The sequence below is a fragment of the Sardina pilchardus genome, chromosome 9 (assembly GCF_963854185.1).
Source record: "Sardina pilchardus chromosome 9, fSarPil1.1, whole genome shotgun sequence".
NCBI classification, from domain to species: Eukaryota; Metazoa; Chordata; class Actinopteri; order Clupeiformes; family Clupeidae; genus Sardina; species Sardina pilchardus.
This window is the reverse complement of record NC_085002.1, coordinates 12,174,657-12,187,367: the sequence shown is the minus strand read 5'-3', so window position 1 is coordinate 12,187,367 and position 12,711 is coordinate 12,174,657. Positions and strand designations below refer to the sequence as shown.

At 40.7% G+C, this 12,711-nt stretch overlaps 1 protein-coding gene across 1 annotated transcript; it reads left to right on the top strand.

Moving 5' to 3' along the window:
- Positions 1-445: 445 nt before the first annotated feature.
- On the top strand, positions 446-2,329 carry LOC134092743 (ammonium transporter Rh type B-like). The gene has a single exon (XM_062545791.1). The coding sequence runs from the start codon at positions 484-486 to the stop codon at positions 1,915-1,917; it is 1,434 nt and encodes a 477-aa protein (XP_062401775.1). The 5' UTR covers positions 446-483; the 3' UTR covers positions 1,918-2,329.
- The last annotated feature ends 10,382 nt before the right edge of the window (positions 2,330-12,711 follow it).

The window sequence follows — 12,711 nt, the reverse complement described above, 5'->3', positions numbered from 1 at the left end:
CAGTATACCTTTGGGGAAATAATAGCTCAAGCCTTTTCTTTGGCACTGTATGAGGTCTTAAATCATGAAATACTCGAAGGTCTTTATTTTCACTTTGAATCAACTCAGACTTCTCTATTAGGCTGAAAATAAGTATCACTCCTTTCCCATTCTGGAGATATTTCCGAAACAAAAGAGACACCCTCACATCATTTGCTTCACTGCCACTTCCTCCAACACCATCAGTGGCCATTTCATTATTAATCAGATTATCTTGTGCAATTCTGACAAATTTGCTGGCCTGTCACAATGCGTCGGTGGGTAATTAAAAGGGTCGAAGTCCAAAACCTCATGTTCTCATAGGGCATGTGGGACCTGTGGAGTCCTGCGCGGAGCGTACGCAAGCTCTGCTATTGCCAGCGGCCCTGTTTATCAGTCAGTCCTGTATAAAAGCAGGGGAGAGGGGAGCGTCCATCTCAGTGTGTGATCGCTGCTGTCAGTGCGATGATGAAGCAAGCCACGAGCCTCAGGGTGCGCCTGCCGGTGCTGGTGTTTGTGTCAGAGGTGGTGTTCCTGGGCCTGTATGCTGGCTTTGTAACCTACGATGACAATGCCAACGCTAAATTTCAGAACAATCTCACAAATCCCATGGACAACTCCATGTACAGGGATTATCCCTACTTTGCAGACGTGCAGGTCATGATCTTCATCGGCTTCGGCTGCCTGCTGGCCTTCTTGCGTTTCTATGGCTTCAGTGGTATGGTCTTCAACTTCCTGACGGCCACGTTTGCCATCCAGTGGGCCATCCTGGTGCAGGGCTACTTCCAGTTCTACCACGACGGAAAGATTCACCTGGGCGTGATCAACCTTCTGAACGCCGAGTTCGCCTGCGCCGTTGTGCTGATCTCCTTCGGCGCCGTCCTGGGGAAGACCAGTCCGGTGCAGCTCCTGGTGATGGCCATCCTGGAAATCCCTGTGTTTTCCATCACTGAGTGGGCAGTGCTCAAGTACCTGAAGATCAATGACGCTGGTGGGTCTATCCTTATCCACCTCTTCGCCTGCTACTTTGGCCTGGGGGTCACGTTTGTGCTCTACCGGCCCTCGCTTAACAACGGTCACCCGAAGGAGCACACCAGCTACCAGTCTGACATCCTGTCTGTGCTGGGGACTCTGTTCCTCTGGGTATTCTGGCCCTCCTTCAACTCGGCGCTGACCCACAAAGGGGATGACCAGCACAGGGCCATCCTCCACACGTTCATCGGGCTGAGCGCCTCCACACTCACTGCCTTCGCCCTCTCCACCATGCTCAACAAGAGGGGCAAGATCACAATGGCCGACGTGCAGAATGTCACCCTGGCTGGAGGTGTCACAGTCGGGGCCTCTGTTGATATGATGATCTCCCCGGTGGCCGCCTATGCCCTGGGGATGATAGGCTGCACAGCCTGCATGCTAGGCTACAAGTATCTCACTCCTTTCCTCGCCCGTCGCCTGAGGATTCAAGACATGTGCGGCATCCACAACCTCCATGGGCTGACTGGCCTCATATCCTGCCTAGCCGGTATCTGCGCCATCCTCCTGGCCTCCGAAGAGACCTATGGCCCCAGCATGTACCAAATCTTTACTCATCGCGCCCCCGTTGAGGGAGACCCCAAACTTCTGGAGCTCCAGCAGCTGATCCCAGGGCTCAAGGCGGGCCTGGGTCGCACAGCTGAAACGCAGGCTCTCTACCAGGTGGCGGCCATTTTTTCCACCATAGCAGCGGCAGCGGTCGGTGGTGTGCTGACCGGTCTGGTCATGAAGCTTCCTTTCCTGGCGCCGTTCTCAGACGACTTCTGCTTTGATGACGAACTGTTCTTCGACATGCCATCTGATTATGAGAACCTCACCTCAAGCCTCAACCACAAAGAGCCAGTGAAGGACGACGATTCAAAAGTCTGAATGCCAGTGGACATTACTTACAGTGCAAAGCACTGATTTTGTAAAACAATGATTTACCGTGGTGACTGACAGAGATCTGTTGCTATGGTGTAAAGTGCCTCTTGTCTTATGGACAAACATGCCTTTCTCAACATCTGTTTGATATTGTATGTCAATTTTCACAGAAATACAGTATGTGAGGGAAAGAATGGTTAATATAACTTGGATTTACTGTTTTTAATAGCAGTCCGTATCTCACTGATAACACCCGGACCTCCTTTTCTGTCAAGTTCAAGAAGTGTGTAGCATGTCTGGATGCTTCCAGTAAGAAATGTAAGAAATGCTTATTAAGAAATGCTGCTTAAGAAATGTATTAATTTATTAATAATTATTCATTAAGGGAAAGATCATCACCAGTCACACTATTTATTTATTTTTCAACATTTTTGTAAGAGGTTTTAAATAAAGTAAATGTTGTTAAACATGCAATCCATACACTGCAATGACTCATTTTTGTTTTTCGTTGTTTACAAAATGCTTTGAATATAAAAGGGCAGTTTCCCAGACATGGATTAAGCTTAGTCCCAGACTAAAAGAGAACTTCAATGAAGTTCTCCACTGAAAAAGAGCCTAGTCAGGACTAGGCTTAATCCGTGTCTGGAACAACAGCCGATGAAGTCAGAATACCTTACGGCACATAAGCTGTTTAGTCTGTTACAAATGAGGAGAGCAGAATGGAATGCAAAACTAGCAGTTGTACAAAAACAAAAACAAAAAAATCTTTTGAAAGCTTATCTTACAACCGGATTCCGTTAGTCACTTTGAGCATCAACACATTCCTGTGATTTGATGAGATCAAACTATAAATTGTGGACAAAAGTATTTCACTCTTAACAAACTTGATTTGAAATGATAACATTTGTAAGTTTGTCAGAATTTCACACATTAAAAATGTGCAATTCAGCTACCAAAGACTGCATTTTGTAAAGCAACCTCTGTAATGAAAAGAATGGTGTGCAAGATCACCATCATCAGCATCATAACTGTTGTTTATTTAGAGGGAAATTGACTGATCATTAAGCTCTTTTACAGCAATGTCCTGAGTTTACAAACAATCAAACAAAAACAATTATTTGCTGGACACAGTGGCTTGACTTGCCAGCTTACTCAAACCATAGCACCCCACTGTGGTTCTTAGCCCACTCCTCAAAGATAAAAGCTTTTATCTTGTTTCCATATGCCGTTGCAGTACTTCAGTGATTTTTTTTCCATTGGGTCTAAGTGACATTCCAGGACATCCCATGTCTCTAAGGAATTTAGTTTACTGATATGCTTGAATCCCTGTTTTGCCATGTACAGTATCAATATTCTGCTCCAGCATGGCCTGATGTCAAGTTACAGTAAGGCTAGCTTCCTCTCCAGTTACACCCTCAAAATGGGACAGACCCTTGACTGTTCTTGACAGTAGTGAATATGGTAACCACTGATCCACCTAGATAGTCTCATAAACAGGGTGAAGAAAGTTTAATAGCCTAATTTTGAGATACACGATTCATTTCCAAATATATCTTCCAATTTAGATATGAAGCACCATCTCTGTTAACGTATTATGATTAAGTTTCCAGCAAATAATCAAAAAGGTATCTTGAGGAGTGCAAAAATTGAGGCTAACCTCTGACCCAAAAAAGAATGTGCCAATTATTGCCAGTCATGATAACACAGACGATGTCCACACCATTGTTAGCAAAATCAGTTAAAAGGTATAGTTTTCTTGCATAACACGTTATGACACAAAATATTACTCAAGATAGGTAAGGGGCAGGCAGTGGTACTCTGGAAATGTTACAGTTCACATTCCTGGCTAGTCTTAGATCACGCCATTCCAGTTGTTTGTGTATCTACTTTATCTTGGAAGTAGTAAAGTGTGTTTAATGCATTTGTGGAGAATTATGTTGTTTCAAGATGTTTGCATAGCCTTTTAAAAGCCAAATCAACATTTTCAAAATGTCTTATCTTTGAGGCAAGGCATGACACTGCATTCTTATTTGTACATAGGGCAACTCAATGGGCTTTACATGGTCAGAAAGCAGAGAATAAGAGGCTGTGTTGTAGCATGTGTATCTGTGTCTATTAAAGTATTTTTCTTATGAGATCTGAGAGGTCAGGAGGATATATTGTTGAAGAATCTCTGATTGGTACTTTGGTCCCAAGTTCCAAACCCCAAAGCAGATCTTTTGGTTTTCTAGGAATCCCCGCTGCTGCATTTTGAACTACTCGAAGATGCTTAATGCTCTTTTTGTGGCATGGTGTGTCATAAGATCTCTTAGTCTGGCTAAGATAAGTTTATTCTTCAAAACTGTTGAAGTTTTGAGATGGTAACATGTTTGTTGCGTGGAGGAGATATTGACTGAACTGCACATGGAATTCCAGCATGTGACCTGTTTCAGCATTGACATTTCTTTGCAGTGAGGACATAACATTATTGAATGGCCCAGCCACATTGCCATCATTTTCCATTGTGCTATGTACCAGTCAAGCTAGAAATGTCATGCTTTGCATCATCAGCATCCTTCAAATACATTGAATTTTCACTGAATGAGAGTGAAGGACTTTCATTCAACCATCCAAGAGTGACAGAGTGAACTTAAATGAATGAATGTAATGAACCGAATGAATTAGAACATTATCTGGAAAGTGACAAAGCCATAATCACATAATTTGGACGTCTGATCTGTAGTACATGGGGAAAACAGCAACTAGCCTACAATAACTAAAGAAGTAATGTGAGCCATTAGCCTCTTTATTTAGACATTTATTAGGCGTTGCATCCTTTCAAAGGGCCTTTCAGCCTTTGCACAGCACTATTTGCAAACTCATCATAAAATCATTACCCTATCAATGCGATATTCAAAGTTCACTGTTAAAAATACATCTTATCTAAAAGATATCTTGATTCAAGTGATGCTGACACCACACACACGCCGCATTTATGGGCTCACTGTATTTATTGTCTTATTGGCTCGTCGGACATTGCCAGATGCGATATCACAGATAATACAATAACACTGCTTTAAACTCATTCCAGTCTGCCATTAGAACTAGGAGTACATTTGGCTCTTTGATTTATATTTGACATTGGCTGATCATTGGGAGAACTCATGGCTGGTTGTTAGTCTGTGTGATATCTTTGAACAGCCTATTTGAGGTCATTTGCTGGCCTTTGCCATGATTTGCCTGTGTGATTAGGTGGGCTATTAGACTTCACAAAGTTCAGTGTTATGTAATGCGAGTAGTTTGTTCTGGTATCTCCCTTATCTGGCTTCCTCATGGTCAGTTACTTTTATTAAGTGTTCCCCTTATTTGCTGCATAGTAAATAAGTGTATAGTTGTTGTATGTAACTGGAGGTCAATTAATACAATCTGTACTACATCGTAAGTGTCACTGATAGTGAAGAATTTACAAACTCTGTGATTTACAAACTGAGTTCTACAGCTATTAATACGGCAGACTTTTTGGACCAGTGACAATGGCCTATAGCCAAACATATTTTACAATAAACATCAATGTTAATTCTATAACTCAAGCTGAAGACCAACATTGTGACTATTGTTCGAAATAGTGTCAATTTGATCAGTGTGAAGGGTTCTGCATTCGGGCAATAATCGAAAATTCAGATTAGTTCCTTTGCGGAATCACAATAGCCTTCATTTAGGCCCCCAATGGCAATCCACACTTACCCCAATCAGGTTTTATAGACCTGTTAGATCCCTTTGTGCAAAAATGCAGGGGGAAAGGATGAAACCAAAGATCAATGTCCAATTTTTGCAGAGTATCAAACATTTTACACACTTCTACTTGTGGGGCGGTATGCCAAGGTGCAATCAATTTCTGCCTGCGTCAACCAGTGTGTTCATAGTGATGGGGGCATCCGTAAGCTAGCATGCATGGGCAACTGAGTGCCTTACCTCAGAAGACAGGTGATGCTGACTACCCAAGATCATAACACCTAAATAGTCGTTGAAAACGATGGCAGAGAAGTCTTATAGGCAGTGTCCACTTCAAAGGAAACAAAAGCCATCGTAAGTTTGGAGAGTTATTACTGATAGGCTATACCTAAATAGATATGCATCTAATTTAGCCAGACAGGTTTTTCCCTTCAAGGACTTTTGGTGATAGTGTAATAGAAGTATAGCTCTAAATTGTAATCTCTCTCATTTTCAGTGTCTGATGTCTTTTGTTCGGTTTCCATTGCAATTCTTTTCTCGCTAGCAATTGTTTTTCAGCTCATATTTGGTCTTCGAACCCTTTTATCAGATTGAAATGGGATCTGAGGATGCAAGAATTACAGCATTATCTGATTTATTAACTGAAGCATTTTTATTGCACCGGTTGTTCCCATTGCACCGCACGCCTTGTCTCCAATCAGCCAAAGAGGACACATGTACTCCTTTCCTAGTTACTCTCCACTGGCTCCCTATAGTGGCCAGAAATAAGTTACTCTCCACTGGCTCCCATAGTGGCCAGAAATAAGTTCAAATCTCTCATTTTGGCCTATAGGACATGGATATACTCCCTGCTATCTTAATTCAATGATCAAGATGTACTTCCCCAACCGCCCACTGCGATCCTCTGATGAGCGTCTGTTGTGTCAACCAGCTGTAAACATTAGGTCAAATTCATGACTCTTTTCATCAGTGGTTCCATGTTGGTGGAATGAGTTTCCCAGTTCTATCCGTTCCTGTGCTTTGGATCTTTCAAGAGGGGTCTTAAGGTATATCTGTTCAACATGTACTCAGTCTATTAAGCACTTCTTATGTAGTTTATATATTAGTTTTGTTTGAATTTTTTTTATTGAATTGACATTGTTATTCATTATTGACATTGTCCTTAGCCTTACATTCATTAATTATTGCTTGAATTGACATTGTTTATTATTTATATTCTCCCTAATATAGTCTTACCAGCTTTTTAAAATTGTTCACAGTTAAATTATTGTACAGTTGTATTACTTTTATTTGTATGTTGCTTTGGACAAAAGCGTCTGCCAAATCCCATAACCCAACCATAACCATACCCATAACCATAAACATAACCATAACCATAACCATAACCCTAACCATAACCATAACCTAACTTTTATGTCTTACATTTTTCTCATTAGCACATTTCTATAATCTAATATATGTGTAAATGTATAATGGGGCTTCAGGCAAAATAGGCTTTGTTGCTTTATAACTTGTACAATGCAATAGGCGGACAGCATATATTTATTTTGATCACTTGTCAATGACATTGTGTAGTACAATGTGCAATTCTACAGTTCAATAGTTTGTGGTTCTTACAAACGTCCTTGAACATTAAAGAAACAATGGCACAAAATGGTCAGAAACAAATAACTTTTTATGTCAATCTATCCTTGTTGTGAGAAATGGCCAATGGACTCCCTGTGCGCTACACTCCTTTCACAGAAGAGCATGAACTGGCTGTAAACAGAATATACAGTAGGAGGAGCACTGGGAGGGCCCAGTGCACAACTGAGCAAGAGAAGGACAGGTCTCACTGGTCCTCAACTGGCTGCTTTGTTGAATAACACAGACAAAACCTCAGTGCCAACATTAACAGAAGATGTGACTTCAGGATGCTGGTTATGAGACAAAGTTGAAAAAAGGAGTAATATTTCAGACTGGTCAATGAAAATTAATGATTAAAGTGGGCAAAAAAACAGACTGTTGACAGAGGTATACTGGAAAGAAGTGTTAAAGAGAATTAAGGTGTTCAGATTACAAAGAAGAACATTCATGAGACACCAATCATGCTGGAGGAGTGGTTGACTCCATCTGTTACAGTACACATGGAGTGTGGTGCTTTGCTGGGTAAAGTGCACCATTTTACAGGATAAAAGGAATCTTGTAGAAGGAAGCGTATGTCCCGTTCCCAAGATCACGCACGGGGCAGATTTGCTCCAAAAGAGAACTGTGACCCAGAGCACAGCTTCAGACTATGCAAGAACCGTGTGGGGAAGAAGCATTAAGTTGGTACTCTGTATTACAGAGTCAAATGAACCTAGTGAGCCCAATCTTTTAAACGGAAGTGTATTGTTAATACTAATGACTCCAACAAAAGGCATCTGCACTCATTTTCCTTAGAGACGTAGCTTTCACATAGGTCAGAGTTGTTATAATTATCAAATAATTGTATGGACACCATCAAATAGAAATGATCTTTTTATTAAGGAAAGAGTATCATTTTCTGTGAAATATAACAACTGTTCAGAGAGAGACAACATTTTTCTGCGAAAGATAACAATTCTGAAATCATCTGAGAAAGATTGTTACTTCTGCAGGACTGTGGTTAAATATTAAACATTTAGAACACAATTTAGCAATGAAAGTGAATGAACCCAAGAGAATGACCTGGCTAAAAAGCTGGCGAGAGTTTGAACTATCAAACAAGTGAATGACTGAACTCTAGAAACACCACTGAGGACCAGTATAGATTATAATGACCACTTAGAAGATTAAAAACAAGAGGTTAGGGGCTCTTTTAAGATAAGATTATGCTTAGTCTCTGAAAAATATCACTAGGAGCGCTACTGTTTTTACAGCCTGAACCGCTAAGGGGCCCAGTCACAGCCAGCGAGGAGGGTTCGTGATTGCTCAATAGTGACTCTCTGTGGTAGAATATATGAACTGCACTGCACTCACTTTACTTTGCCAAGCAAGGTGCAAGGATAAATTATATTGAAATAGAAAAGAAGTTCAGATTATAATGCTTACCACATTACTTCATTAAACAATAAATCAAATCATTAATTAACTGTTTGTGATTCAGTTACTCGGAAACTGTATTTTATTAATACAAATGCTGGAGATTCATTGTAACTGCATTGGGCAAACAGTCCCGTTATAGCTTAATGTGTGCAGATCTGATAGACTACCTGTTGAATAACTCCCCGATGTCAGCTTGTGAAACATGCCACCAGGCTTGCTCAAACATTGTTAGCATAATCCTCTGTGTCGTCCAATGTCTTAGTCCTGTTTTGCTTGTTGTCCACAGACGCATAGAGATCAGACAGCAGAGAGGTGGTTTCCAGGATATCCGCAGAGTCCTCCAGCTCTGTTGTGCGCGGTATGGCTGTCACATCGGAGTACTGGATCTGGGGAACTCCGGTATTGAGCGATGGAGCAGGAGAACTCCGGCCTGACCCTGCTTTGGGAACCTTCAGCTTTAGGTTGGCATAGCAATCCTGGCCACTAGAGGGCACCTAGAAGAGAATGAGCAACAAAACTGAGGTAACACCTTTCAAATGAGTAGTCGTTGATGCTTGAGAAGAAATTGTTTTGATTCAACAACCAATCAAATACACCCTTCCCTTTTATGCTCCTGGGGCAAAATTAGAGCATCAACACCCCTTGTTGCTGATTGGCTGATTGCTGATGTTTTGCATGATCAATGCCTTTGCAGAATGAGGGCTGTGCAAAGGCTTTTTTGCATGCAAACACAGTGTGGTAAACAGCTAAGAGACTTTTTATGAAATCACAGAGAATTGAAATGGACTTTTAGCAGGGAATAAAAGGGTAAATGGAATATTCAGTTGAATGAGATATCCACATGAAACCAATCGTGGTATTGGAACAAACTTGGCTATAGAGTATTGGTTACTATTGCAATTCTGAATAAAATATTAGATGACATATTGAGGAAAAATACAAATATGAAAAACCCTAAACACCATAGAAAACCACACACACACTTTGCACTTCTCTATCATACAGTCTATGAACATAGCTATCTATGTTAAGTGTTTTATGTGCCTTTCAAGGAACTGCAGGCAAAACATTACGTGCCCTAACTGTAAAGGTGGACATGTTGATGTTGATAAGCTGTTATGACCATATAGTCAGAAAGATAGCACATGACCCACAGCCATAATACTTTTCTATATGCTGTAAAAAGGCCATTTTCTTTATGTATAGAATACTGTATGTTGATTTAATTAATATAATGTTTCAGCAGTAATTAATAGTATATGTTTCAGCAGTTATTACAATGTAGCTTTCAGAGCAGATTAGTAGTATAATAGTAGTTAAGTATTACAATCATACTGGATTTTTTTTTTGATTTTACATTTGTGCTGGACTTGTTTTTCTACAGTTACAGATATTCAGTTAGATATTCAGAAGATATTCAGTTGATTTTCTCCAGCAAAATGCTGACAGTGCTGAACTATAATGCCGTTTTAAAGTATAAGGTATTGTGTAAGCCAATGAAAGTATTCTTGTTTGAGTTCTTGTTGACACAATATGTTGAGCTCACAAATATAGTAATATTTTAATGTAAATGTCGGATTTGGAAAATTGGTAAAAGTTTGTGCAGACCGCTCCGATCTATTTCATTTTAGTTGTTTTGTGTTATATTGAGATTTAAAGAAATGTGTTCAGAAACCTAAAATAAATCTAATATATTTATAAATGTAATAGAAATGAGAAACATGTATATGTCAATATATAACATGTTTAATTCCCCAGATGGATAAAATAGGCTTACAACCTGAATTTGGGTCCACATGTTGATTTTAAAACACCACTCACCTTTATAGTACTCCTGGTCATTTGATGGTTATTGGAGAGGGTAGGGTTGCGCGTAAGCTCTGTTCCTGTAATTAAAACTCTCTTTTACATTCACTTTACTGTAGTGAGCCTATTGTGAACATATTGACGACACTGCTGATGTCGAGGTGAGATGTACAACTAGGCACAATTAAGCTGAGTCAACTTACGGGCTGGTGTGTAAGTAATGTTGCCATAGATAGGATTATCCTCCATCTCTGACAGTCTCAGGCTGATGCTGTGCCAGAGCAGAGAACAACCAAATACAGACACGTGTTCAACAATTGCAACTCTTTAATTGTCTTAAAACTCTCGTGTCTTTAATGACGTCAATTTGGTATATGGTGTGGTGTCTTCAGACTTACCTTCTTCTGAAGCGTGGCAGAAAACGCTTCCCTTTGGCTAAAGAGGGGATTTTTTTTTTTTTTTAGAAGCAGCTATGCAGCTTTGTCTCAACAGAATATTGTCTGAGGATAAACTGAGTAAAACATTATTTTTTCCACTCACCTGTGCACTGTTTCCCAAAGCAGCAAAGGATATTCCAGCACAGCGACAAGACCAGAACAGCACAAACTGCAGCAAAAAGTATCCATAGTGTATACGACCCACACAACTGACCAAAGCCTAGAAGTGACAAATAATGTACTGTATTAGCTCTCAGAGCCTGGGCCTGACACACACACACACACAGAGAGAGAGAGAGAGAGAGAGACACACACACACACACACACAAACGCATTCACTTAAGCATGATTTGCACAGCAGTACAGTACAAGAGATGACCAAAGTGAGATACTTCAGTGGCAAATTGTTCTTACGTCATGTACAGTATACAATACACAAGATAAAAACAAAACATTTATTTTTGTGTGTTTTACTCATATGCTAAACTATCATGTTGAGAGAGAAAGAGAGAGAGAGCTATCAGAATTATACTTACCTATATGCGTAGCATTACAATTCTCCATGTGGGGTCAGTAGACAACTCAGGCTCTGAATGTGCGGATAACACTTAGGGAAAATACTTGTCAGAATTACAAATAAGAATACTTGAAAATAGCGGCCTTTTATTGAGACTCGTAGGCACAGCGAGCAATTTTATGAAATGATTACCTGTTTAACAAAGAAGGCACCTCTGTTTCCCTGGCTTCTTCACAGAGGTTTGCTAGCAGGATGTAGAGACGCCTTGTGTCATTGCACAAATCAGCAGTGCAATCTGCAGAGAAAACCACAGACCTGCCTAAGAAAACTTCAGAAATGCAAAAAGACAGGAGAGAGAGAAAGTGATAGAGAGAGAGAAAGAGAGAGTGGGAGGGAGGGAGGGGGAAGGGATGTTCAGTGTGGAAATATTGTATTTCTAAAAGTATCCTCTCTCTCCTCAGAAAATAATGTCAGTATAATTTAGTGCAAATGCAGCGAAAAATTCTGAAATATATTCTTCCAATTTCTTTCATATTTTAATTACCAGCTATACATACCGCCGATATTTGCTTGTGCGGTTCTCATTTGCAAAACTCGTTTGCATGTGTGTGCTTTATTATATTATTATCTGCAAATGAAAATTGTAATAATCGGTTTCATGACTAATATTAATAAAATGTAACTGCAGTACTGTCAGCTGCTTTAGACGAAATCATGTGCCAAGTCAACCAAAGTGCATTCTGGCCTAGATTGGCCTTTTCTAAATGCCTCAGTAGCATGGATGGGGTGGAAGCAACGCAGCTACAACCATTTCCGTCGAGTCTTCGATCACTTCCTCAGCTGTTGCCCTTCATCCGGGCCCTTTCTTTCTATCCTTCATTTTCTCTCCATCAGACCTTAATCATGTGGCCTCTCATGGCACGAGCTCACAAACTCAGTATTATGTGTAACAATGTTTCAGGGGGGGAAAACTGAGGCCAGAGCTGCTGAGCCATTGTAGCCTATACATGGCCCCAAAGGACATACTGCCCCCTGGAGGTCATTTTGAGATAGCTTTCAGAGCAGCTTCCTGGGTGATTTGTTCTTTAGAATATTATCATCTGTGAAATTGCCATGGCTTAGTATCTATTATACCGATAGGCCTATGCAGGAAGTGCTCCACCCACTTCATGCAAGCATGATGTGATGCACGCGGAATATTTCCCCTTTACTTTCCACACCCACCCACACGCATGCGCGCGGGCGGGCACGCACACACACACACACACACACACACACACACTT

Excerpts from the sequence above, each read along its gene's own strand:
- LOC134092743 (XM_062545791.1), top strand. The coding sequence starts at position 484 with ATGATGAAGCAAGCCACGAGCCTCAGGGTGCGCCTGCCGGTGCTGGTG.